Consider the following 27237-nt stretch of genomic DNA (forward strand, 5'->3'; position numbering starts at 1 on the left):
CTCTCAGGGCAAAACTTATTTTTATATCCACTGGCCTAACCCCATGTCTTCGTCTGATCTTCTTTCTCCTTCCCACTTGCCGAAAGTTTGCTCTTTCTGACGAGTCTTGTGTGGTAGGCTAACGTCGCATTCTTTTAAATCGTGTCAATACACACCGTCTTTCGTTACTTGTTATCTACCACTTCATTCGTTTTTAATAGTCCTAATAATCTTTCTTTTGCTCTTCAACTCTTCTAATCAATCACACTCTTTGCAATATCCGCCAAAATGGTCTCCGCTTGGTCAAAGATCGCTATGGCTGCCAGCCTGGCGGCTTCAGTTACTGCGCAGACGTATACGAGCTGTAACCCAATGAAAAAGTGTAAGTAATACTCGGAAACGTATCCTTAATACGGACAGAAAAACTGATGTGGCTTGCAGCGTGCGATCCTGATGTCGGTCTTGCTGCTTCGTCGTACATGGTGGACTTTACAAAGGGCGCCGACGACGACAACTGGGAAGGAACCGGTCACGGAGACGTCAAATATACTTCGGACGGTGCCGAGTTTACAATCGACAAACAGGGACAGTCACCAACTATTCAGACCAAGTGGCATATGTTTTTCGGTCGTCTCGAAGTTCACTTGAAAGCTGCCCCTGGACAAGGCATTGTTTCTTCTATTGTTTTCCTTTCAGATGTTCTCGATGAGATGTAAGTTGCAGCAATCACAGGCGGTGTGTGGTGGGGTGTGGTGTGGCGATGTGTCGTGTCGTGTCGTATACTAACATCAACATTCGCAGCGACTGGGAGTTTCTGGGAGGCCGTCCCAACGAAGCTCAGTCAAATTGGTATGCTAAAAGTAGCTCTGATAACACTCAGAGTCTTACATTCCCCGTCGACAACGCCCAAGCCGACTTTCACAACTATACCGTCCATTGGACCCAAGAATCGATCGAGTGGTACATCGACAGCACCAAGGTCCGAACGCTCGCCTATCCCTCTGGAGGAGTGAACTATCCTCAAACACCTATGCGTATCAAGCTTGGAATTTGGGCTGGAGGAGACACAAAACAAAATAAAGAAGGAAGTGAGTAGATACATGATGATGCCGTGAGAACTCAAACTAACGATCTTCAAGCAATTGAGTGGGCCGGTGGACCCACAGACTTTTCCAAGGCCCCTTTTACCATGACTGTGCAGAAGGTCATGGTTCAGAACCTAAACCCATCTGATAGTTACTCATACGGCGACCAAACAGGATCTTACAAGAGTATCAAGTTCGACAAGAAGGACAACGGTAGCGACGACGAGGATAAGGATGAAGACAAGGACGATACAGAGTCAACATCTGCTTCTGCAACTGCGTCCAAGACGGATTCCAAGACTACCGAGTCCGCCACCGAAACTGCCACTGCCACCGACTCTGACTCTGACTCCACAACCATGTCTACCGCCGCCAAGTCAAGCGAGACTGGAAGCAGTGACTTCAAGAACAACAAGGCTGAAGAGACAAGTGGTTCTGAAACCGGCACTTCAACGGGTAGCAGTGCTTCTTCTACCGCCAGCAGTGACGAGAGCAGTGCTGCTGGAAACATGCCTAATATGTGGTTAAGTCTGGGTGTTCTCTGCGGTGCCATGCTTCTGCTGTAATGTTGAGCTACGGTTTGAACACTTTTAGAATGAGTTTTGTTTCTTATAGATCGGTTGCATTCGTTTATAGATCTCTTGAATAGACATCATCATTGGCCGCGGAGCATATGAGGAACCAATTGCACCATACGTGATTGAATTGACTGTGCAATCTCTTGTTCACAAGTCAACTGACTGTTGAAAGTATAATAGACGAAATGAGTGAGCTGATTTATGCTGTCTTAGAACAGTCTATTTATAAACCCTAAGCATGTCGGTCAACTGATGCATTACCCCCTGAGTTTTCACGTCTTTCTTCAGTCCTTTCCTCAGAATTTCTTTCTCAACCAATGTAGTCAATATCGAACCCCTGTTTCAGCAGGCTTTGGATAATTGCGTTCATGCGATCGTATCTTGTCATGTTGAATTGTAATGCTTTGAAAGAATGTGATGGGTTCGATCAGACTTGTCAATTTAATCGCCTCCTCCAATAAACTTCAGCAGTGCTACTTCGAAGTTGCCATGTTCCACAATCGCCAGTCTATAACCACACGCTAATCTTGTGTCGACCAAACATGTTAACTCATTTCCCTCCCACATCCATAGCTCCATATCCACTTCCTCACTTGCCAGAATTCCTCTTCTTCATACACTCTGGACAACTAGATTTACCCGCATACTGAGTCTGTGTCGGACGATGAACACCAAAGCAAACCCCATTCTCTATATACCCCTCGCATTGCTGAGTCACACCATGTGTCGTATTTATGACGTACCAGCACACCGAACACTTTGTCATGATACGAGTGGTAGTGCACATCTTGAACCGCTGACAAATCCTTTTGACGTTTCTCTTTTCGAGGCCTGATGTCTACTGGAAGCTGGCGTTGCGAGAGAGATAGAGGGTCATTATATAGCAGCAGATCTGTCGTGGATGTACGGCGAGACCCTTGTGTGAGTTAGAGCCCCGTAGCACAGGGTATCTCACTCGCAGACAGGTGATCGTTGTGTTAGGTTGTTCGAGGAAGTAAGTTCATCCGTGCCCCATATGGATACCATATCCGAGGTTGCACATTGTCTACCGATGGCAGAGTCAGTGGAATCCTTGACGAATTAAATAATGAACTAGTGTACACAGACTGGAAGTATCCGTATCCCAATGGTGTGGTAACCACATTTGTGAGACCCATCAGCATAACTTGTGCAGATCATGAAACATCAAGAGAGAGAAGTTCGTAGTTTTGTTCATCACATGCCATACAATGCAACAATAATCGAGGAGGTGGGAACGAGTCTATTGGACTAAACTGTATCACATTGAGAATCACATGTCGGTCACGTTGTGTTCCAGTGTCCGTGAATGTAGTCTATCCAATCACTTGCCCGCTTCCTTTGCCTTCTTCTTCCTCTCCTCCTCTTTTTTCACACACGGCGGACACTTATCTGGGCCGGCATATTTGTTGTCCAAGGTTAGAAATACATCTTGGCAAGGACGGCCTTCCTTGTTGGTTATGCATTGGTATGAACGCGAACTGTCGTCGCTTATGGTTTCGCTGCACTGACCGCATTTCGTAAGCTGGCGGGTGTAGGTACACATTGTGAGTTGTCGATATTTCGTGGTAACGAGGCTATGTAGTTGGGTTTTTTACAATGTAGATTGTAGGGGAAGAATGAAGTTTACTATCTATTGGTAGTTTATATACTTAATGGTGGCTTACTGTGATGCGTTGAATGGTCAAATCATACTGAGCAAGCATTATTGCTAAACCTTGATTCAGTGAAAATCATGAGGTCTTGAGATTGAAGGCACTCATTAATAATAAATTAAGAAATGACACTTACGATGATGAGAATTGTACGACATGAATCCACGCACAGGTGACGTGAATGAGAGAGCTCCCGTATTGACCATGTATCACTAGCATCCTTTCAATTGACTCAGCTGCTGGTTTGAGAAAGTAGAGCTGTTTGACATCCTGTTTATATTGACAAATGTTACAGTTCAGATTTTGTCTGTCACATATACCTGGCAGTGCTGTTGGATGGGTTGAATATGAGACGTTGCTGTGAAGATATTGCTTATTAATGCTCACTATTGTGTCCATATGCTTATTCCTTGCTATCGCAATCTTTACTCACCTGCCCTTTTGGTTTCACTGTCCTGTACAAATGATTGCATCATAATCACCGGGGCGTTTCCCCGAAACTACCCCGCCTTTTAAACCAACCTTCAGTCAACCTGGCCTTTGATTGTGATGAAGCATCAAACAAACACATATCCCTTGACCAACAACAGATCTAACACAGATAGAAGGCTCATTATCATAAATCCAAGATGACACAGTCCAAATATGACATTGTGGCTTTAAGAGCCCAGTTTCCTGCTTTGCAGCAGAAACAGGTCTTTTTGGACAATGCTGGAGGCAGCCAGATCCTAGGCGCTGCTGCCGACTCGTATGTCAAGCACTTAAGGATAGTATCTGACTGTTACTAACTCTACTCAGGATACGGGATTATTTAATCACTTCAAATGTCCAAATGGGCGGATCGTATGATGCCAGTCAGATAGCAGCCAAGAAGGTGAACAAAGGTTATGAAGCAGGTTCACGATACATCAATGCGCTGCCAGATGAGATTGGTATGTCCCAAGTTAGGCTTGCGATGCAACGTGAAACTGATATACCGTGCAGTTTACGGCGCTTCATCCACTCAACTTCTTCGCAACCTGGCCCTTGGTCTCACATTCGCAGAAGGTGACGAGATTATCGTGTCAACCCTCGACCACGAATCCAACATCTCACCATGGCTTGATCTCGCAGAACGACAGGGACTGGGCATCAAGTTCTGGAATCCAGAGGGGCAAGGCAACAACCCAAAACTCACAGTCGAGACTCTCAAGCCGTTGCTATCCAACCGGACAAAGCTCCTGGCCTTTACGCATACTACAAATCTTCTTGGATCCATTCATGATGTAAAAGCCATCACAGCTGCTGCTCATGAGTATCCGGATGTCCTTGTCTGTGTGGATGGAGTTGCTTATGCACCCCATCGTTCAGTCGATGTGAAAGATCTCGGAGTCGACTTCTACTGCCTCTCATGGTACAAGGTCTTTGGACCTCACATTTCTATGCTATACGCAAGTCGAGAGGCTCAGAAGCAGCTTCGGCCTTTATGTCATTACTTTAATCCTACGCAAACTCTGTCCGACAAGGCCTCATTCGCTGCTGGGAGCTATGAATTCATAGCAAGCATCCCTACCGTTGTAGATCACATATCTGAACATGGCTGGGAGGGTAGTGTCAAGCAAGAGACACAGATACAAACGATGCTACTCGACTACCTGTCGAAGCGCCAGGACATCACTATATACGGAGAACCTAGCAGTGATGCAGAGAGCCGAGTCCCTATCGTGAGCTTCACTGTCGAAGGGTGGAACTCTCGAAGCGTCGTGGCGGCCATTGAAGCCAACTCGAACATTGGTTTGAAGCACGGCCACTTCTACTCCCATCGACTAATCAAGGAAGTCCTGGATTTGGATGCCACGGATGGTGTTGTGCGAGTGAGCATGGCACATTATAATACTCGTACGTTTCTGAAGCCATGCCGCATTACGATGCTAACCGTCTCTAGGCGAAGAGATCGAGACCGTGATCTCAACATTGGAGGATGTCATAGTGAAGAGATCTTAATAAGTCAAAATGGGAAATGAGAACAAGGTTCTTACAGTATTCGATGTTGATTGGAAATGCCTGGAAGACTTAACAATAAGCATATCGCGACTTTTAAAGTGGGATTGCTATCGTACACGAACTAACTATCTGGAGATACCGATCTTACTCGCGTAATAGAGTAGATTGCGAAGCAAAAAATCATGAATTCATTTCTATTTTAAGATCTTTTTAGAGTTGCTTATTGACTAACTCAAACAAGGATTTTGCCCTTTCCGATATGTCATACTTGTCTATAGCAATATCAACCAACGTCAACCCTTTACCGGTCGAGAATCCTTCAGAGTTGAGAACATTGTCCAGCTCTTTCCAGGTTTTTACACGGCAAGACTGGATCGGATATCCATCTGGGGCCGAACCAAAGAGCTCTGGCCCAAGGCTGTAGTTCCATGGCGCAACGTCATTGTACTCCTCATCCATGCCGTGGATATATCTCTCATACGTATATCCGCTGTTGTTGATAATGAAGACGACCATGTTGACGCGCTTGTGTATAATGGTGCTCAACTCTTGCGCCGTCATTTGGAAGCTTCCGTCACCGTCAAGAAGAATCGTACGGCCAGATGAACCCTGATCAGCCTTTGCTTGAGAAATTCCCATGGCCGCCGGGAGCATGTGCCCGATCGAGAACCACATTCCGGATGCAATGAGCTGAGAAGAAGGTGGAAGGACAAAATCTCGACCACCTATGATTGGTGTCGCGTTTCCCAGCAAGATTGTGTCGTTGTCCTTAAGATGCTTGTTGAGATGTATGTAGAATTCGTCCTGGTTTATATGAGACGCCGGCTCAAGTGTCTGCGAAGGCAAGTGGCGGAAGTTCCCCCACGAGGATGTATCTTGCTCTGCGAGACTACGCTTCTCAATATTTGTGGTCATCATCCTCAACACCCCTCCTGTATCCGTTTGATGATCCTCAATATGGTTTCTCCCTATCACGATCATATTGTCTCGTTCAGGTACGACACCCCAGCCAAGAGTCTGAGTATCTGAGAACTGACAACCAAAAGCCAACACCAGATCTGCTGACTTCACAGCAGACGTCAAGTCAACGATACCGATCGATCCGGAATACACGCCAAAGTAGTTGGGCAAAGAGTTATCAACCATGCTGGCTCCTGATGGTAGTGACAGTGTTGGAATGCCCGACTTTTGCACAAATTCGTTGATGTCGGGTCTGAGCGTTTCTATACTATCACCTCGATCGACGAGGATCAACGGCCGCTTGGCAGCACAAATCCTTTGCAAGAGATCATCGGTCATTTCTCGCGTCTTCAAGTGGCTAGATTCATCATTTGTGGCTCGTCTCTCGTCGATAGGTCTTTCAAGAGGAGTTGAAGATACCACAGTTTCTACCGCATCCGACGGTAGTTCCACGTATACCGGACGACTGTGATACAGCGCCTTCGCGAGTACATCATCGACTTTGGTAGGTACATCTTCGGCATCGACCCCCGCAAGATCAAGCTGTGCAACAGTAAACTTCTCCGCAATCTCCCGAAACACTCCAATTCGTGAATCAGCCAGTGTGTGATGAATATGTAAATGTGGCCTCCTTCCACCGATACCAGTAGTCGAAACCTGTCGTGATTTCTGAGATGGTGTTCCGACGATGTGAACAACTGGTAAATGCTCTGCGTAACTTCCAGCAACAGCATTGGCTGCACTCAGCTCTCCTACACCATACGTCGTGATTAATGCTCCAAGACCAGACTGCAGACGATGACGCTGGGCTCGGGCGTAGCCATCTGCGGCATATCCTGCATTCAGCTCATTGCAGCATCCGACGAATTGGAGTCCACAGCGGGGAACATGATCCAGAGCTCTGAGTGTAAAATCGCCAGGTACTCCGTAGATACGACGAGTGCCTGCTTGTTTGAGGCGGGTAAATAGATATGAGGCTAGAGGGATCTTTCTGTTGATCATATTGGAGCGGAACAGTAGCGGTATGCCAGCTATGTTATTCCAAAAGATTCACTGGCCTCGGCACAAGATGTCGTGTTAGGAAGTCGGTGAGTAGTGGAATTATGATTAATTGACGATTCGTCACTCCTGGTCAGCCTTAAAATCTTACATACTATTGGTCATCTTGCAGATCACACCGTTAGAGTCAAATCTAACATCAAGAGTTTATCCTTCCTTCAACCTTCTACAGATCAGTCCTCCCATTATCGGTCTTGTTGTACCTGCAGCAAGGTTCACCACAGAGACACTTCTTGTCTAAACCCCGCCAATAGCTCTCGGTGTAATCCACTGTGATTTCCGCCCCCGCCTCGATGCCTTTACTAACCATTAGGATATGCTGTGTCCCGAGCCAGACAAACTTTTCAAACTGTGCATTCGGTTTGCAGCTGTGGTTTGCAAACCGAGTAAAGTTACCCTGCTTGCCCTGCCAGATCTGATATCTTGTTCCGCCGACTTGACTATCCATAACGTCTTGTTCTTCGATATCTTTGGTGATCAAGCCGACAAACTCCCCAATTGCAGTGCCTCTTTCAAATGCTACCAAGGCTTGAAGGCCGTTGTTGCGACCGTTGGACGTGCGGAACACTTGGACTGCGATCGGCAACCTTGGCACGCCGAAGAGGTTGGGGAAGCATTTGCAAGCGTTGACCGTACTTTCATTGGACTGTACTTCGTTGCACAAGTCACAAATATTGACACCAGAAACGCATAAAGCTGTTGATGGAGGCGTCCAGCGAGGATCATCGGCCCCCCATGATGAAGTATCAATGACTGACTCATCAAGATGTTCAAATGTGAATTTGGAATCGTATCTCATGTACGTTGCTCGAAGAGGGACAGGGTTTGAGCCATCCTGATGGACCACCCAGTCGTGAGGATGTCCAGCAAAACGTGGTTCTGTTGGCTCGCCCACAATAGCCAGGAGCTGTCGCCAGTTCGTATGCAGGGTATCGGCAGCAACTTCCATTCGTTTTCCCAAAGTCCGTGCCCGAGAGAACTTCTCTTTGTCAAAGCCAACGCGGTACTTACACAGCCGATAGAGTCCCATTCCGGAAAACACCAACGCAACCCAGCCAAGAACATCCTTAATCTCTTTGTAACCTCGCCAAATACCCATCTTGTTTCGAAGTTCCTTTTCGGTCCAGCCAAAGTCGGTGCATGCCTCGGCTATAGCTCTCATGCGACATTTTGTCGTAGACAGGTTTGGATTCGTGCTGGCAAGGTACTCGACGTAAGAGTCAAACAATTCAACCCATCGCGCTTGGACGATGACTTCGATGGAACGACATGTGCGGCTCGCTTGGGTGACTCTTTGACAGAAGATGTTGCTTCTACTGAAAGATTCCCAAGTCTGATCCGGACGTATGCTCGGAGCTGTCGATACAAGGTCAACAGAAGGACTGTTTCCCGACGAGCAAGACGTGAGTTGAACTTGCTCGGTAAGGACATGGGGTTCAAGAATCAGCCCCGAGTGTATCTGTTCCCAGACACCCACGACAAACTTCCCCAGGGATGATTCTTTGGGATGAAACACTCCATCGTGTTTGACTTTGACTCGCTTTGGAAAGTTCTCTTGTCCGACCTGCATCTGTCTCGGATTTGCGTGGTCAACGTCACCTTCGACCGGGACATCCCCGTTCACCGCAGCCAACCTCAAACCGCCTTGTCTCTTATGTGACTTATGACTCTGAGTACGTCTTTGGATTTCGATCTGCCTCCGATTGGTTGGTATACGATGCTCCGGAGACGGCTCTCTCGAAGCCAAACTTGGACTAGCAGGTTCGATGCTGCACGAGCCATTGCCGATGCGAAGAGGGATTTTATGCTTCAACAAGATTCGTCAGTAAAAGTTTCGCTCAGACTTGTTCTCATGCCATGGATTTGCGTCGTAATCAATCAAAGCACGCACCGAGAGTAGAAGGTGTCCTGACTGCAGGATGGGTTCTTCATTGGTTTCCAAAGATCCCGATCTGTCACCATCAGCACTATTCCCTTCTTGGATAATGATTTGTAAATTCAACGTTGGATGATCAAGTTTGTCGAGGGAAACGGTTGATAGCGCAGTAGTAAAATTAGAATAGAAGTCAGTGGCTTCCAAGATGTCTCTGAGGTCCATATGGCTAGCTTAGCTTGGACTTTAGCAGTCCTTTCGGTAGTAAAAGCAAACTACTAAACAAAAGCAGATGGAGAAGATGGTGATTATTATGGAATTTCCTGCTTGGGCAGATTCTTGGCTTCTTAAAACATTCTAGCTTGATACCCAAAATCTTTAAACCTTGCCTCTTTCGGGGTCTCCATCGGGAAAGCGAGCGTCAAGGTTTAGTGGTGTTGATTGGTGGACTTTAGATCAAGTCCGAGGTGGTTTTTTTAGTTTAATGCCGCCAAGACGTGGTACTCAGACTCGAAACATTGGATTCAGTGATGTTCAAGGGTCTTGACGCCTCCTTGCGCCTCCTTGCGCCTCTCCATACCAAAGATGCCTACTGCATGATCGTAGGGCTGCCCCGACGATTCATGACGGCATGTAATATTTTAGGTACAGTTTTGCTTTTGCGTGTTCGAAGGTGTATGGTTCATAAAGTTCACACTCAACGATGGAAACGTGATACGTATGATAAGCAACATCGTATTATCCTGGCTTCCATTAACGTACAAAATAAGCCCATTCGATGAAAAACGATCCATCATATCGCCGCCTAGATAAGATCTGACCCAAAGCACTGGATCAAAAAGGTTCCCGTTTCCAAGGTATGTACAGTCATAAGAGAAGTGATCTGGAATACCCGACATCGGCTACATTTACCCGCAAGCCATAAAATATCGCTTCGCTGTATCCGACTCTACGCGGCGTTGTAACATTAACACGACGCTCAATCCAACTGTAAGGAACTTTATATCGTGATATCATTGGTTGAAAAGGGTCTCTGTGCGCTGTGGAGACCATCTGACATGACAGTCAGACGTGACATGACCACCCTAGTCACTAGTCATGTCATGCTCTCATGCTCTAACCAACAACTTAGTAACAATTCTATTCCTGGTGTAAATCTTCTTCTTTTCAACATTATTTCCTCGTTGATGTGATACCATCGAATACATATCATATTTACTAACTTTGTTCAATATGGACTCTTTACCTTTTCACGCCGAGGATAGAAAACCTGGTGTCGACTACGTTAAATGCCAAAAAGAATTCGAGATCCAGATGCTGTTACTCCAACAAGACATCCAAAATCGCTTCGGGTGGAACCAACAGCGGGGAGATGGATATGGGGTTTGCAACATGTCATGGTCTTCTAATCAGAATGGTAGGCTATTCTTACCACGGTCGATGTTACTTTGCTAACCATAGTGTTAACAGCCTTCTCTTCGCGTCCACCACAACCGCAGATTAGAAAAACATAGCCGATCCATAGCATCAGGTCTTAACAGCAGGGTGTTGCACTTACATCTGCTACATGACGACAAACGCTTACACCATGATCAACCAATGTTTCATAGGTGACACAACACACGAGGGACTGCAATAGACACGAGAGCGGGTGAAGGATGATGCATACAAGAATTACTTGGAGGAGCGGGCGACTTGACGATTGACGATTTTTTATATATCACAATGTTGGAACTATTTTGCCTTTCTTTGTTTAGGAACTGAATTTATCCCTTGCAAATTTCTGCCCGGGCTGCACAAAAAGATCCAATAATGCTGTCATGGACCCACTGCTATGGATTGACGCCTCCGAACACTACATGCTATAGACTAGCCCCTTGTACCAAGTATAAAGAGAACCCAACCACTCGGGTCCAATAAGCATAAATAAGACTTTGTACACCACTATCCATCTGCAACACGTCGTCTTCAAGAACCTATATACTAGTCTTGGGCTCTCTGCAGTCTTGACACTCCCTGTCTATAGTTCCTCACTTCCCTTTCACTCATCTCAACATGTCCAACGGCATCCAACCTACTGATATAGAACCTGGCGACTCTTCCGGTGGCGCCACTCTAACACAACAAAAGACAAACTTGTCCTACAGCTACGACAATAGAAAAGGATGGAGACGATGGAGAATCTTTCACCCTGGTAGAGGGATGTACCACGATGTCAAGCGTCGTCTTCCGTATTACTGGAGCGACATTACAGATGCTTTTACCTATCGTGTGGTTGCCAGTACTATCCGCATGTACTTTGTCAAGTATGCATCACCACTGACTGCTATCCAGTAGTGAGAAGATACTAATATTTTCAACAGTCTTCTTCCAGCCATCGCATACACACTCGACATGTACCGACGAACAGGGCAGTTCTATGGTATCAACGAGGCCCTCTTCTCCTCAGCGCTAGCAGCCATCGTCTTCAGTCTTCTCAGTACACAGCCTCTTACTATCGTTGGCGTCACAGGTCTTATATCTTTGTTCAACTTTACCATATACGATATCATCAGCATCTATGATGTCTCGATCTATCCCCAGTTCATGGCATGGACTGGTATTTGGGCGGCCATCTTCCACTGGCTTGTGGCTATTTTCAACACATGTGATTACATGCGTTATGTCACTGACTTTTCAAGTGAGGCATTCGGGATGTACGTTGGAATTATTTACATCAGTAAGTCGAATCATTGAATGTCGAGTGGAGATACTGACCATAGATCAGTCAAGGGAGTGGAAGAGCTAGTCAACGAGTTCGACCAACAAGGACCCGCGTCTGGATTTCTCGCCTGTATCATCGCTATTCTCTACTTTGGGACAGTTTATGGCCTGGAGAAGCTGGGCTCCAGTACTGTATGGAAACCAGGAGTCCGGACTGTTCTTGCTGATTATGCTTATGTGGTACGTTCCAGCTTCAACCAAACAGATCGACATCCTAACAGTCAACAGTTTGGAACCCTCTTTTGGGTCGGCTTCTCTCACTTCCCTGGTAGACTCGAGGCGACACACATAGAACGCGTACCTGTCACCAAAGCTTTCTACCCGACACAGCCCAGGGACTGGCTTATCGACTTTTGGAACTTGGATACCAAATGGGTGTTTGTCGCACTGCCATTCGGGTTCTTGACTATGCTTTTGTTCTACTATGACCACGTACGTCTACCACTGTGCATATCCTTTGAAGTCTACAAGATCCGACAACTAACACTTTTATCGACAGAACGTCAGTAGCATAACCGCACAGGCTCGTCAATACCCACTCAAGAAACCCGGTGGCTTTCACTGGGACTTCTTCCTTCTCGGCTGTACGACATTTGTCTCGGGGATTCTTGGACTTCCAATGCCGAATGGCTTGGTACCACAAGTACGTACATTTCGAAAAATCCCAAGCTATGGTCTAACCAGTCTTTCAGGCGCCTGTCCACACAGACTCCCTCACTGTATATGAAACTGACCTCAAGATCATTCCAACATCTGAAGACGAAGACACCGAGATTCGTCGGCCTGTCGTAAGAGCTGCAGCTGTAGTTGAGCAGCGTGTTTCGCATTTTCTTATGGGTCTTGGGTTGGTTGGTACAATGACCGGCCCCCTCCTTGTGGTTCTGCACACCATGCCATCCGCGGTCTTTGCAGGCGTGTTCTTTGTTGTTGGTGTAAGTTCAATTTCCTGTTCAAGCAGTGCTTTCTTATGTTCCTGCTCCATTCACCTAAAACATTTCTGACAATACTTACAGTGGGGTTCGATCGAATCGAATGGTATCCTTCAAAAGTTTATCTATCTCCAGTCAGAAGAACGTTTTATCCAGCGCGACGAGCCACTTCTTCGCGTCAGAAGACGCAAGATCATTCTTTTTATCAGCATTCAGCTCATTGGCGTATTTGCCTGCGTCGCTGTGTCACATACTCTCGCAGCCATTGGCTTTCCTGTCTTGATTATCCTGCTGATTCCTCTACGCATTGTCATCGTGCCTCGGTGGTTCAGTCTACAGGAACTTCAGATCCTCGATGACTTTACTGCGACTAACAAGGCCGTCCTTGCCAGCTTGGGTGGTCAACCTGCCCTTCCAGAGCACTCGAAGGAGGAAGATTGGGGGGTTGAGAGGAGGCATAGTGAGAGCCAGCATGGCGTTGCTCGTCAACGTGCGGGGAGCATTCATCGATAGGAACATAAGCTCAAGTCAGGTCTTCATACAGTCGCCAACCATAAGAGACGAAATTAGGAGAGTTAGGTTACATTATTTAGACTAAACATTTAGGGTATCTATCCTAAAGCTTTAAAGCTCAAAGACTACCGCTTCATGGATTATAGGAACTGGCGTGCCACGCGGTTCCTGCACAAATTCATTGTCCTCAACTTATTCTTTGTCTTTCCCATTGTTCGCAGCAGGGTTCATACTAGATGCAGTTGACCGTGGCGACTCGACCGTTCCTAACCACCATGCTATGTACGCGCTTCAGCATGGTAGCCTGGGAGAACGTCATCTCCCCCGTGGGCCCTTCAGTCAACTTGGCCTTCTTATTCTTACCAGTGTAGTCGACAGTGTCGATGTCACTGAAGATGACAAGAGCGCTCTTGTGTCGGCTCAACATGACGTTCAGGCGGCGTTCGTCAGACATATAGCCAGTACCAACAGAGCTGTTTGTGCCGGTAATGATGACGACCATGTCGCTCTCTTGACCTTGGGTTGAGTGAATCGTCAAAGGCGGCCGCATGCCATTAAGCACGGCGTATTGTGCTTTCCCCAGCCACCTAGAGATGGTCTTAACCATGGTGATATCCGGTGAAATGATAAGAATGTCGGCAGGGCTAACCTGCTTAGTCCTGACAAAGTCGGCGCAAAAGTCCAGAGCGACGCGGATTTGGTCGAGATTTCTCTTTGACCCGGTGACGGGATCCACCATGCACCATGAGTTCTTGCAACTGACGAATAAGGGCTCCAAGGTCCTATCCTCAGGAGGCTTGACGTCAGGAAACCTAGTACGGATGTACTCCTCCAAGACGCGACCAATGCGATGGGCAGGGAGGCTGATGTCGGACCCTGGACCGTACGCGGAGTTGATATCACTGTAGGCTGTGGTGCGGCAGATTTCGAATTGACCTTGCGCCATGCGCAACTGGGTTCGTAGGCGATATACAGACCAACCGGATGTTTTGACGAATTCGAGGGGCGAAATCTTGCCGTCGGGGCCGAACCTATTGATCGAGCTACCGTCGGAGTATAGGTCGTGCATAGTGATCACAACTGGGGTGAGTTGCTTCTCATCTCCTGCGAGCAGACAAGGTAGGAGGGTGTTGCCCCAGACAGAGTACAGGTCGGCACGGCTCATACTCCCAGCCTCGTCAATCGCAATAGCACGGGCAGTCTTGACCTTGCAGTCTGAGAACCTCTCCTCAGGTTCAGCCAAGGTAGGAATGGTACAAAGAATGTCAGCAGCTTCGATGATTCGATTGACCAGTGTTTCGAAGTCTGCTTTGGTCAAGTACGACTCGTTGGTGTACTGGTTTCAGGTAATCTCACCCGCGACTAGTTTTCGGAGGGATTCCATGTCGTTTCGTTTGGCCAGATCGTCGCGCAGACTGTGTAAGGCCTTGCTGTCGTCATCTGCTAGCGTGGAAACGTAACAGGAGCCAAGGCAGACGAGAAGCCAGTACGTCGCTGAACATTGCAACTTCCATTTTGACTGGACCCCCCAGAGACCATAAGAGGCGGCGTCATCACCAAGGTCGGGGTTTTGTAGCAATCTGTTGAACGCAGCATACTCATGATCGAGCCTGAAGCCACGGAGAACCAATGGGCGGCGCTGTCGGGTAGCTCTGTCACCATTGTACCGGTCTGTAACCCGAGTGGACATAACATGAATACGAGAGCACAAGTTGTCGACTGAAACGTTTGACGGACCACTCGCCAAAACCTTCCCCATACTGGAATGCATAGCAAGAACCACGACGGCCGTGGCGGTGGTCTTGCCGAACCCGGGACCCTGTGCATCATTAGCTTAATGTTCCATATGACTAGACGGTTGCCAGTAGGTAGTAGAGAGGTTGGCGTCCTAAGTCTTAGGGTATGAAAGTAAATAGCCTAAGAGCTCTGGCCTAAGTAGCATAAAATGGCCTACTTATCTCATCCCTTATGCTTTCAGGGTACTTACAGCAGTAACAACAACCAAGCCCAGGGGACTGTGGCTAAGATGCTTGCGCAATCGATGACGATCTTCCTCGAGGGCTTCTATCATGAGTGAATCGACCCATTCCGAGTCGCAGCCGTCGAGGAAGTCAACGGAAGGGAGAGTCTGGAGACAAATGCGTTTGGTACTGCCCACTTCATTCGTTTCACTGTCGACACCAGTGGTAGAGGCTGACAGGACCATGCTGTTGTAGAATCCCTCACCACGTAGGAGATCCCTGTGCAGAGTCATGACCAACGTCTTATCCATGCTTGGGAACCCAAAATGCCCATTCGTTGGAGCAGAGGTAGGGAGAAACCGACAGCCAGCTTCGACCTTGCGCTCAAGCTCGAGTAGACCTAGATTCCAATTCAACGAAATGCGGTTCTATCGCAAATCGGATGCTGCATTGGCCTGGTCGCTTGTTTCAAATTCCGAAAGCGATGCCTCTGAAAGCGATGCCTCTGAAAGCGATGCAGGGAGAGCCTGGAGGACAAGGTCATTATGTTGAAGAGAATGTTGCCCCAAGGGGTCAATAGTACTGGGACGGTCCCGAACACGGGCTTGCCAGACCTCGGTCTTCTCACCATGTAGATGAATCGTCAATTCGGCAGACTTGGTAAAGCGTGCCCACACTTTGTTGTAGCGCTTCCAGAAGTCACGACTGGGTCTCACGATGACGAAGTATGATCTCCCTATCCTGGCCTTGGCTGGCATCTGTACGAAGTATGCAGGCAGCTTCTCATCGGCCATCTGTTTGGAGGCCTTGATTAGCCAGTCAAAGTCTTGAACGAGACTTTGGGTGACGGCGGTTACATGAGAAGTATCGGTCTGGTGATGTGCGGCAGCTTGAAATTGATTGCCGCGGATAGTTTCGAGCTAAGCCAGGGCCTTGGTCTCTAACCAGTGGTGATCGGTACCGTAGCCATAGTCGAACTTAGGCGCTAGGCTAGCCACACTCCATTGGTTCCTTGCCAGTATTTCGGGATAGGAAACGAGGAAGGTGAATCGTTTTTGTTGGACAAAATCAAGGAATTTCAAGTTACCCACAACTGGAGACAGGTTTTGGAGCCAGCTATGAGCGGGATGGTCCGGGTTGTAGTATGGCATACCAAATCCTTGGACATAAATGACGCCTTGGTTCATGGTAACGTCGATCCATACCATCCTTGGTACACCTTTGGGGCACATAGCAGTGTCCTCTTGGCTGGCCTCCCGGTACTTGATCTCAATATCGCGGGGAAACTTGACTTTGAGCTGGCGAAAGTTGCAAGGGTCGGGTTTTCGAGTATGAGCACACACTATAGTTGTAAGCTGCTGCATAGTGCATCGTATATAGCGATAAAAACTCACTTGTGTAAACCTTGCCAAAGCCTTTGTCCTCGGCCGAAGCGGCCAAAGGGAACTGCATGACAAATCCCAAATGAGAATCCATGTCTCTCGTCCGCAATGCAAGCAAATGCGTATCGACATCAGTGGCGAATCCGAGACTCTTGCCGCCAAAGAGAGTCCCGTTGACCTTCATTACACATGGGCGATAGAGGGTTCGTGGAAGGCCGTATTGAGGCCCCGGCATCTTCTGGACACTCTTTTGGACACTGTTTGACATTTCGTCAAGACCTTGGGGTTCCATTGTAGCGTCGCAAGAGGATGAGTGAAGTCAGACTGACGCAGGCAGAGGGGTTTTTGCTGAAGAGGATGAAGAAGATGAAGAAGGAAACCCGAAATCCAGAAGCGCGAAGCCCACACGCAAAGGCCTCAGTCACGCGTTGGCGGGGGGGAAAAAGTCTGGGCTGTGAGGACTGAGTTGGCAGCTGGCAGGCAGCTGTCAAACAATCTACAACGCCACTAATTACCAGAGAACTCTTAACGTCTTAATTCTAATCAAGTGAGCCTCGTGATTAATGAACAGGATGCATACATGGAAAGCTCATCTATGCGTCATGGGAAAATTAAATGTGCTAGTATTTTGACATTTACCAACACAGACAAATTCCATGGGATAAATTTGGGGTCATTAATAATATAGTATATCGATTGAGGCCTTTTCCAGACCTTTCGGTTTCGGTGATTCCGCGCATATTTTTGCCACCGGTACTCAATTGAGGTACTCTTCTATACCGGCGTTTCGTCTCTCAAGTTGGGTAATCTGTAAGATTTCCTCTATATATATATCTAAAAACACGATCAGCGATCAGGAAATAGCTGTCTCAGGTTTGGACTTACTTAGAATCCTGAGGTGAGAGTGGAGATCCTGAATCCAACTACCTCCTTCAGTCAGTCTCTTTATACCAGAAGCTACACTGTGCAAGTTATTTTGTAGGAAGTGATCTGGCCGACCAGCTTTAGTATATATTTAGTCTAAGAAGTTATCATTATTTTCGTCTGGTCTTCTTTCATTCCTTGTTTCTATTTGACTCACGTGTCTGGATTATCCTTCATCACTTCGGAGTAAACCGAAACGTCAGAAACACGGGCTGTACTGATACAAGTCACATCTTTGAGATATTGCTCGACGTGATAGGCAACACAGTCGACATAATGGAGTGCGGGTGCTTTGTCTGTCTGGATAGCAGTCCAGCCTCTCTGGAATCGCTCAAGGAGTTGTTTACTCTTGTCGGACTTCCATGCAGGCACCTGGCGCAGCTCATCGAGATGCGCCATGAAGGTCAACGCTGTGCCGGGGTACTCATGGCGGGTAGGGAAATTCCCCATAGCGATAGCTCAAACCCATGTTAGTGTCTTCGTTGACACATCCAGAGGGTGATGTAAAACAAGGTATTGGCCTCGATGATACGCTAGGGTTATGGCGCCAACGCTCATGCTGATGTTGGGCAGAGGAATATTTAGCAAGGATGTTTCCAGAAATGTAGGGAGACTTGATGCCTTAGACGTCAGGCTTATACACAAACATTTCCAGGTGACAGGCAGGTACTGTCATGAGAGCTTCACATCCCAAACACTGGCAAATATGGGTGAATGAGCGCACGGACCGTATCGAAGTGCAGAAGCATAAGGATTAGGTCAGTCTTTGTCATTTAGACAAGGGTCGTTAGGCTAACAAGGACCGCGGAGCAGACAATCCGAGCCCCCTCTTGATTGTTCACCACATACAACCTCACGCTGCACTGGTTTGCGAACAAATATGTTTTATTTGCTTTGATGCCCGTGACGATGCATTTTCCTTTAGTCAAACATCTGCGCTCTGAGTAACCAAATGACACACCTTGTCTACCAAAGTGAATCCTTGCGGCAGCTGGCCCTTCTACCATGAACACGGCCATCACTGACACGACCGTCGATACCTCCGACGTAGAAACAAATATCAATATCAATAAGTGACATACCAAGATCCACAACATGCCCCTGGCAGCATTATGCGACATGTACGATCGAGATGTTCAGGACCTGGATAAACAGAGCCGAACAATCTCTTTAAGACCGACAGCCTATCATGCATGAAAGACTTCATGTCAATAAGCACTAAGACTCAGCTGAGACTTCTGACGCCTTTAACTAGCGGAAATAAGGAAAGGTTGTCGAAGGATCGCCCGCTAGAAATCAATTTTCTCCATCTGGTGGAGCTGCACTGACTTAAGTGGACATTTATGAACCTGGGGTTTGACTCAGTTGACATCCTTTCCATGTTAAACCCGGATTTTGCATTATGACATGTCCTTAGCTGAACTCAATCTGGAAGAAAAAAAATTGCAATGCATGCAGCATTTGCTGTATATCTTTTGATCCCGAAACGTAAATTGCCATGCATCATCCTTTCAAACTCTTCACTGACTACAGCATTTGTACAGCTCGTGTTGTAAGGGCTCCCAGATGCCATATCCCACATGAACTGCAGTTTTGAGGTTAGCGTTGTCAGTTAGATCCGTAGATCAATTTTGAGGCATATTAGTTCTGTCAATCTAGCACGCCTTGCGCTTTGGTCCACTCTTCATCAGTGCCCCTTTCCACTTGCATGTTTATTTTATATAAGGCTCTCTTGTGTAGAAATCTTTGACCATGGGTGCGTGTCTCTACCCACTGATGACCCCTCAACTTGATCCGCCATGGTTCACTCATCAGCAGCATCGGCCATCAGCGCCATAGAGCGCGCATGCTCCATCCCAAGCCTTCTTGGCTCACTCTTCATTATCGCCACCTACTGTTCTTCCAAGCTGTTTCATAAACCTATCAGCAGAATGCTTTTCTACGCATCCTTCGGAAACATGATGTGCAATGTCGCCACACTTATATCCAATAGTTTTGTGGATCATCCCAATTCTGCTGGATGCCAAACACAAGCATTTCTGATTGAGACGTAAGTCCTTACTTGAGAGGCCAATCCACTGGTTAGTGGCTTACCGATTTACTAGATTCATGTTTGCAGATGTCTTTTGGGCCCTAGCTATGGCTACGAATGTTTATCTCACTTTCTACCACCGATTTGATGGCGTCAAGCTCCGTAAACTGGAGCCGCTTCACATCAGTCTATGCTATGGCATCCCTTTCATCATAGCCATCACCTTTCTTTTTGTAAAGAATGGAGACGGTGATCGAGCATACGGCAATGCGAATTTGTGGTGCTGGCTCACTGTGCAATGGGATGCTTGGCAGCTTGCTACCTACGGACTGATCTGGTAATTCATCCTCTACAGCTCGTTTGTAGTCAACAATTCTAACTATATTTCAGGTTGATTATTCTCATTGCCTTCACCCTATACGTCCGCGTCGGTGTTACCATTTATAAATGGAGAAACCGACTACATGACTTCTCGTACTCGAACGATCGAACCAATTTGTCCCAAGTCCCACCGAGCTCAGATCTTTCGGGTATTGCCAAAACCACCGATATCACTATTACAACATTCGATTCTCCGCCCCCTGCTCCTGGACAGTCTCTCCGACCTGCTACCAGACCCGATCCAGTGCATTCAGCAGATATTTACGCTGGCCCTGCACCACCCGTCGCACCATCGGAGCAACCCAACACAAGGCCCAAAAACCCGGAACGCAGTAAACGCAGCCCGAGCGACGAGGCAGCCATGTCCTACGCCAAGACAGCCCTTCTGTTCTTCACAGCAATGCTTATCACATGGATTCCGGCAAGCGCGAACCGGCTGTACATTCTTGTCGATGGTAAAGCATCTGTACAGTTGGGATATGTGAGCGCTTTTGTACTTCCTTTACAAGGCTTCTGGAACGCTTTAATCTACTACTACACTTCACGAGCCGCGTGCAAGCAGGTAATTGCCAGATTACGGACTGGTCGCCGCCGTCTGGAGGAAAGCGATCCCAATGGGTCCAGCTTTGCTGATGGGATGAATGGTGCCAATGAGAGTAGTTTTCAACTGGAACAAGTGAAAAGTTCCAAGACAAAGTATGATGTCGGGGATACAGAGAGTATGGCATCACTAACACAGAGGGTTTGATGGGTTTTCTTTGTCTCGAGTTTCAAGCATTCATATAAGCCTGGGACTCTCTTGTGTTCATACTTGCGAATTACCAGATTATTCACTTTTAATATACGAATAATGCCAATGTTGAAACCTATACTTAACATATTGGTCTTTGCTTCACTTAGTAGGTGCATGGTCTAGAACCAGACTTTGAGGCACAGATGACCCCTCACGACAATATTTTTTATCATGTCTGTGTTAATGATATATTGATAGAAGAAAGCCATGAACAAGCAATATGTAATAAAAATGTTAAAGACAACTAAATGATATATCTGCCAGATTCCCAAAGTGTGTCATCTTACTAGCATATCTTGAGTTAGACCAGGGCGCCGAAACTCAAACGAGTGGAGTGGCGTTGATTTACAGTCACTAAAGTGGAGAACAGTCTTCTGCATATAATTGAGCAGGTCGCTGTTGCGCAAATTCAATCCTTCTTGTCGGTAGTCCAACATTCACCTACCCGGTTCATGCCACTCAGGCTTCATAGCTTTCAACCTCACTCTCATCCTCTAACATCAGGAATCAGGGCGACTGGTCTAGCGGTCAAGACGTCGGAAGCCCTTGTTGTACTGGACTCCTCGTGGGCCAGTTTTAAACATTTCGAAGAGTGAGGTTCGAGTCCTCGATTGCCCATCTCTCTTTTTCTTCCTTTTTACATTTCTATAGTTGGCTTAATTTGGATGCTTTTCTTTCCGTCGATTTACTTAAACCTCTTAGTTATCTTATATCTATTAGTTCGCTATGTAATTCTGCGTATTAGCTAGTCTGCTGAACTTGAACTTAAAGCAGTTAATACCTACTAAGAATAACAATTTGATTCTTCCTCAGAGCCTGCACATGGGCGTGTCAAAGCTACAGAGACACCATCTTATTGTTAACCTTTTTTTATTTGAATGTGTCGCTCTAATAGCTCGGGCTATAGTTTTCTTATTCATGGATATCGGAGAGAGCAAGATGTGAAACTGCTCAAGATCCCAAATAGACTAGATTTGTTGAGACATTCAGTGACAAGAAGTCTGCCAGTCTGACTTAGCACTTGCCTCATGGACGAGAACATACCCCTGCCTGTAGACCAGCTACGGGGAAGATCGCTGATGGTCGGATCTTCGGTTGTGGCGCAGGTCTCAACAAATCAATCATCGATCATTATGCTAACATTCCTCCAGCTGTGTCATCGGAGCCTGCATTGTACACAAACAAAACTGGTAGAGATTCATAAACCTCTCGTTGATATATTCTGTCCATACGGAAGCAAAGATCACGTTCCCGGTTTTCAACGAGCCTACAATGTAACCAGAAAAGAGCCCGTGCTTCCACCTGGGTAAGTGTACGGGTCGTTGTGGGAAATATGATGGGTGCAAAAGGTCCTTGTATGAAACACTAGACCCCCCGGCAAATATGAATGGCAGAGATTGGTACGCCGCCATTGAGGGAGTCGTGGCTATCTTTGGTTTCATACCAGCCTTCAACCTTCACAGTCCAGCCGCCTACTACTTCGCCAGCAGTCTATACTTGGAATAGGGTCTCTGGGCTACATGACTAGTACCTACAGTGTAACACAGACAAGGAAGGTCGTTTTATTTGCTAAAAGTCGCTGTTGTATGTGCGTTTGGGCCGATCTACAGCTCCGTAAATGCCTTAAGTATAGGGTATGAATCATCGATAATGAATTTCTGGCCAAGCATAGTTGGCTTATATATTGCTCATGTGCTACAATCTCGACTGCTTCAGCTTCAAAGACTCATATACTCCGATAAATAATTTTACGTAATTTGTATACTGTATAGACCTCTGATTCTGAGGAGAGTTTGTTTCATTGGAGGTGAGGCAGTAAGAGTAACTTTTGCACAACACTCAACATCAACAGAGTCAGATACACAGTTCGATCAAATTCTCTCGCACAAGTCATAAAGGCAAATGGCACAGATCGCTTCTAGAGTCTATTACTGGTAGCAAGTTGAGAACCCGGCTGTGCCGCCGTGCAACTAGATGCTGTGTCAAGATCTACTTGACACCGCTTAGACACTATCCGAGTTATTACAATGCCACGTTTCGAGTACTTCCACGACGACGATCACTCTCAAGATTCCACATACTTTAAGCAACTGGAGGACAACATGCCAAGACGGTAGATACAGATCTCTCATTTGATGCAAGTCTGCAAGAACCACCTCTTTGCTTCAACATTGGGGTAAAGTGGACACGATTCTTCCTCCCGAATGCAAGATTCCGGCATCTATATATAGGTGTAACGGTGCAATATATCTATAGATCCATACCAAACAATAGATAAGAGATTTATAGACTTAACACATAATGCTAAATTCTTCCGCGGCTGGGGTTTAGATGTTGTTTCACGATTGAAGCTATGGCCACAAACTAACTACTTGCGGTACTTTCGTCCTGGGCGGTTAAGATAAGAGGGCCCAAAGCGGCTCCAGAGTGACGAGATGGTGAGTGCTGATTGGTTGGACAGACTGTAATCTGTGAAGATTCTTCTGAAGCTTGTATCTTTAAATGTTGGAGGTATCTGGCACGCGGAGCCCCTGATTGTTTGACGCCTTGACATAACGTGGATCTCTCCGCGTCCCCACTGACGATAATCTTTCGGGACCAATATTCTTTGTGTTTTTGATGAGGCTGCGCAGAGTCAGAGGCATGTAGTGAAGTGTCATGGTCAAATATCTAGATATCTGGTCGTTGCCTTTGCACAAGATGGTTTATGTCGGTGTCGTGGCTCATTTTGTAAAGAAAAGTACGTAGTATTCAGTCCGTCTTCTCCCATCGTATCCAGGAAAGTGACTCAGCGTCAAGGCCTTGGTCCTATTTCTGTGTTGTCCTCCGGACCTAGCCGGATGCGATGATCTAATCTCAGTCACATGGAACAGGGAACATCTTTCCGGGTAGATGTATTGTTTTGCCGTCGAGTTTTGACGCCCAACTACAAACAGTGGCAAAGATAACCGCCCATGGTGCGAAACCATCGCGCCTAATCATTCTGGGTTGTGTTGTTTCAAAATCTGGATCTTATCTGGCAGAGTTGCATCAAGACCCGCCTCTAGTCATCTGCGACGGTTGGTGTCGCCAAGACGTTTATCTTTTCTACTTGCAGGGGCATTGGCTAAATATGGTAGCCTCCTTGTTTCTTGCCACGCTTTAGACAAGAGCCTCAACACCAAGCAATGGCAAACCAGCACGCAAAAGGTCCCCAAAAGGGTGCCGCTTTGGCGTTTCGTTTTTGCAGGGCGTAGACCGGAGCGATGAACGAAAAGGTCCACCAAACTAAAACAACTGCCGAAAGGACCGTCCTAATTCTATTCTAAGCAACTTGTGCTCCTCTAGATATAAATCAGTGTCATCCTGTCTGGTTTGTGCTCGGTGCAAAAAGTCTGGAGCTGGAATCCTATTGTCAAAGTCGACTTTTTGTCAATTCTTTTCTTCCCCCCCTTTTTTTTTCTTTTCCTTGTCTCTTTCTCCTTTGTCCGTTCTTCTTTTCTATTTCCCTAATTTCGTTTTGGACGTTCTAGCCATGGGTAGAACTGAAGAAAACTCGGCTTGGACCGACTCAGTCGTGTCAACTCGAAAGAACTCAGAGGAGTGGCAACCATTAGCACGAAACTCTGCTCTCCCCGGCCGCCTGAGCGTCAAGGTGGACACTCGACATGCCAGTGTTGACCATGGCCGACACAGTTACAACAGGTCCATCACCCCGGCCGTTGAGAAGGGACACGACCCTTTCCGCGACAGCGACGAAGACGAAGTCGACGACCTCAAGAAACATCATCACGATATGTTCGACCCGAACCGACCCAAGATGGCGCTGAAGGACAGACTACACCACTTCACATTCGCGTGGTTCACTTTCCCGATGAGCACTGGCGGGTTGTCGCTGCTTATTTTTGCTCAGCCGCATCAATTCCCAGGGCTGAGACAGATAGGCCTTGCTGTTTACATCATCAATATCCTCTTGGTTGTCGCAATCTGCTCGACAATGCTGCTTCGCTTCTTCTTCAACCCTGGCGACATGTCAAAGTCCATCACCCACGAACGAGAGGGATTCTTCTTTCCAACATTCTTTTTAACTCTTGCAACTCTTATAACCAGTACGCAACGATACGCCATACCTGATAACGATGTGACGTTGGCGTGGGCCATCCAGGTGGCGTACTGGGGATATGTTATCTTGACACTTGTGCTCGCCGTTGGACAGTACAGCTATGTCTTTGCAGCTCATAACTTTGGTCTACAGACTATGATGCCAACTTGGATCTTGCCGGTACGACCTCCTTCATCTATTAGAACGTTCTGTGATGTGTTTGCTAACTGAAAATAGATTTTTCCGATTATGTTGTCTGGAACCATCGCCTCAGTTATTGCCGACACACAACCCGAAATCGCAGCCATTCCTATTATTGTGGGGGGTCTCACGTGCCAGGGACTCGGATTATCCGTCGCCGTTCTCATGTACGCACATATGATCGGTCGACTCATGTCTGCAGGCCTACCCAACCGAGAACATAGACCAGGCTTATATATGTGTGTTGGGCCCCCATCTTTCACGGCTCTGGCCCTGATTGGCATGGCCAATGGTCTGCCTGACAACATCGAGCCTGGTATGAACGGTATCAAGATTGATCCTGGTATGATCCGCACCATGGCTCTCATATCAGCAATCTTCCTCTGGGCTCTTGCGGCTTGGTGGTGGGGAATTGCAACCGTGGCAGTCATCCAATCTCCTCCCGTTTATTTCCATCTTGGTTTCTACGCTATGGTCTTCCCCAATACCGGCTGGATCCTCGCTACTATCACTATCGGTAATGCATTGGGCAGTGAGCACGTCAAGTGGATGGGGACAGGTATGAGTATTGTGCTGGTCATTACATACTTCTACGTTGTCTATAGACATGTCAAGGCTTTTATTGCGCAAGATATCATGTATACAGGAAGGGACGAAGATTTCAACGATCATTGATCGGAGAAATGGGTGGAGGTTGACGCTGGGGGTATCACGTGGTTGCGACTACGTGACTGTATCACATCGATTCTCTTCATGCATGCCAACATATCTTTAATCAATTCCTTCTTGGCACATTTTTCCAATTAAATATAGAGTGCTTTATGTTAGACACAATCAATCTTAGTTAAAGATGACTCCGCCACGTATCAATGAATCCAACATGAACCAGTTACAGCTCAACTTCCTTCGTGACAAACAATCTGCTAATTTAATGATCACGGTACTATACTATGGTACTAATTTGCATCCGGATCATTTCTAACTCGTCGATACTCTTGGGAAAGAATCCTTCGATGCCATATTCGTCAAGATAATCTCGCTCCTCTTTCAGATCACTCAAAGCCACAGTGACCCAGTCATCAACAATTTCCCTCCGTCTCCTCCTGGCGAGTCGTCTGTTGTGCTCATAATTGCACTTTTCCCAATATTGCCTCTCGTAATCTGGTTCAGACCATTCGTCGGGATCTTCATCCGACTCAGCATCTTGTGAACGAGTACGTCGTCGAGACCACCGAACTGGTACTTCGAGCAGCTGCCAGCACAGCTCTGCGGGTTGTTGCCGGGCTTTGATCAATGGCAAAAGCAAGTTGTCCAGACTCTGGAAGTATCGGGCGGTTTCAGCAGGGTCCTCTCCACACATTTCGAGTGTGGTGTCGAGATCAGCGTGGGATGCGTCGGCCATGCTGAGAACGAGATTAAAGGCTAAAGTGTTGTCGACCTCAGCTAGGGCCTTGACTGTTTTGGAATGACGGCACACAAGTTTCGCATAATCATCAGTTGTGTAGTCCAATGGGTCGTGGTCAGTTTCCCCAGACACCTTTCTGTCCATGACTCGGACGTTTCTGTCAATCATCTTTAGTGTATCATCATAGAGATTCTTGGCAGATCGCCCTCTTCGTTCTGTGGTGGCTTGTTGGCTACTGTCCGGCTGCGCCGCTGAAGGGACTGTTTTGGCAGCTTTGGGGGGGTTACTTTCTTGGATAGCGTGGGCCTCATCTTGGCTTGCACTTCGCTTTCGACGTGACGGCTGGGACATATTGTGTTGAGAAAGCTGTTGTACTAAAGAGGTGAAGTTGCAGATCTTAATCTGTGACCAGGACAGCCAAATTTAAATAGGCGGTTACGTCATACAGTGAGAATTGCATCATACCTCGAGCAACAGCACATGGCAAAAGCACTGATAGTTGTCCTTGGGCATTTGCTGTAAACGGTATAAAGACGCCGAAAGAAACAACTTCGCCCTGATTGAACTGCACTAACTGACGGCTTGCAATGGCCGACCAGAAGAGGCTACAGCTGCAAACGTCAGTTGATAAGGCGATAAGGACATGTCGTGATTCTTCCTCATTGAGCCCTGGCGTCCCCTG

General features: G+C 47.0%; 10 protein-coding genes across 10 annotated transcripts, besides 2 other annotated features; 5 read left to right on the forward strand and 5 right to left on the reverse strand.

The window, feature by feature from the left end:
- Positions 1–267: 267 nt before the first annotated feature.
- FPSE_02218 (uncharacterized protein) lies at positions 268–1630 on the forward strand (the record flags this gene model as incomplete). Its single annotated transcript, XM_009255337.1, has 4 exons — positions 268–361; positions 421–691; positions 781–1067; positions 1119–1630. The coding sequence occupies 4 exons, from the start codon at positions 268–270 to the stop codon at positions 1628–1630; spliced, it is 1164 nt and encodes a 387-aa protein (XP_009253612.1).
- Positions 717–760: a microsatellite.
- Positions 1631–3944: 2314 nt separating the features above from the next.
- On the forward strand, positions 3945–5298 carry FPSE_02217 (uncharacterized protein; the record flags this gene model as incomplete). The annotated part of the gene is made up of 4 exons (XM_009255336.1): positions 3945–4063; positions 4114–4247; positions 4300–5193; positions 5240–5298. 4 exons carry the CDS (start codon positions 3945–3947, stop codon positions 5296–5298), a joined length of 1206 nt encoding a protein of 401 aa, XP_009253611.1.
- Positions 5299–5508: 210 nt separating this feature from the next.
- On the reverse strand, positions 5509–7260 carry FPSE_02216 (uncharacterized protein; the record flags this gene model as incomplete). The annotated part of the gene is made up of 1 exon (XM_009255335.1): positions 5509–7260. One exon carries the CDS (start codon positions 7258–7260, stop codon positions 5509–5511), a length of 1752 nt encoding a protein of 583 aa, XP_009253610.1.
- A 223-nt stretch (positions 7261–7483) lies between these two features.
- On the reverse strand, positions 7484–8887 carry FPSE_02215 (uncharacterized protein; the record flags this gene model as incomplete). Its single annotated transcript, XM_009255334.1, has 1 exon — positions 7484–8887. One exon carries the CDS (start codon positions 8885–8887, stop codon positions 7484–7486), a length of 1404 nt encoding a protein of 467 aa, XP_009253609.1.
- Positions 8888–11245: 2358 nt separating this feature from the next.
- FPSE_02214 (uncharacterized protein) lies at positions 11246–13395 on the forward strand (the record flags this gene model as incomplete). The annotated part of the gene is made up of 7 exons (XM_009255333.1): positions 11246–11496; positions 11554–11909; positions 11958–12133; positions 12182–12385; positions 12453–12596; positions 12646–12885; positions 12967–13395. 7 exons carry the CDS (start codon positions 11246–11248, stop codon positions 13393–13395), a joined length of 1800 nt encoding a protein of 599 aa, XP_009253608.1.
- Positions 13396–13627: 232 nt separating this feature from the next.
- On the reverse strand, positions 13628–17030 carry FPSE_02213 (uncharacterized protein; the record flags this gene model as incomplete). Its single annotated transcript, XM_009255332.1, has 6 exons — positions 13628–14700; positions 14752–15214; positions 15383–15756; positions 15940–16193; positions 16302–16698; positions 16751–17030. The coding sequence occupies 6 exons, from the start codon at positions 17028–17030 to the stop codon at positions 13628–13630; spliced, it is 2841 nt and encodes a 946-aa protein (XP_009253607.1).
- Positions 17031–17709: 679 nt separating this feature from the next.
- Positions 17710–18112, reverse strand: FPSE_02212 (uncharacterized protein; the record flags this gene model as incomplete). Its single annotated transcript, XM_009255331.1, has 2 exons — positions 17710–17740; positions 17820–18112. The coding sequence occupies 2 exons, from the start codon at positions 18110–18112 to the stop codon at positions 17710–17712; spliced, it is 324 nt and encodes a 107-aa protein (XP_009253606.1).
- Positions 18113–19461: 1349 nt separating this feature from the next.
- On the forward strand, positions 19462–20823 carry FPSE_02211 (uncharacterized protein; the record flags this gene model as incomplete). Its single annotated transcript, XM_009255330.1, has 3 exons — positions 19462–19712; positions 19768–20031; positions 20085–20823. 3 exons carry the CDS (start codon positions 19462–19464, stop codon positions 20821–20823), a joined length of 1254 nt encoding a protein of 417 aa, XP_009253605.1.
- Positions 20824–24273: 3450 nt separating this feature from the next.
- Positions 24274–24358: a repeat region.
- A 24-nt stretch (positions 24359–24382) lies between these two features.
- FPSE_02210 (uncharacterized protein) lies at positions 24383–25825 on the forward strand (the record flags this gene model as incomplete). Its single annotated transcript, XM_009255329.1, has 2 exons — positions 24383–25129; positions 25187–25825. 2 exons carry the CDS (start codon positions 24383–24385, stop codon positions 25823–25825), a joined length of 1386 nt encoding a protein of 461 aa, XP_009253604.1.
- Positions 25826–26093: 268 nt separating this feature from the next.
- FPSE_02209 (uncharacterized protein) lies at positions 26094–26906 on the reverse strand (the record flags this gene model as incomplete). The annotated part of the gene is made up of 1 exon (XM_009255328.1): positions 26094–26906. One exon carries the CDS (start codon positions 26904–26906, stop codon positions 26094–26096), a length of 813 nt encoding a protein of 270 aa, XP_009253603.1.
- Between the last annotated feature and the right edge of the window lie 331 nt (positions 26907–27237).

This window comes from Fusarium pseudograminearum, chromosome 2 (assembly GCF_000303195.2).
Source record: "Fusarium pseudograminearum CS3096 chromosome 2, whole genome shotgun sequence".
NCBI classification, from domain to species: domain Eukaryota; kingdom Fungi; phylum Ascomycota; class Sordariomycetes; order Hypocreales; family Nectriaceae; genus Fusarium; species Fusarium pseudograminearum.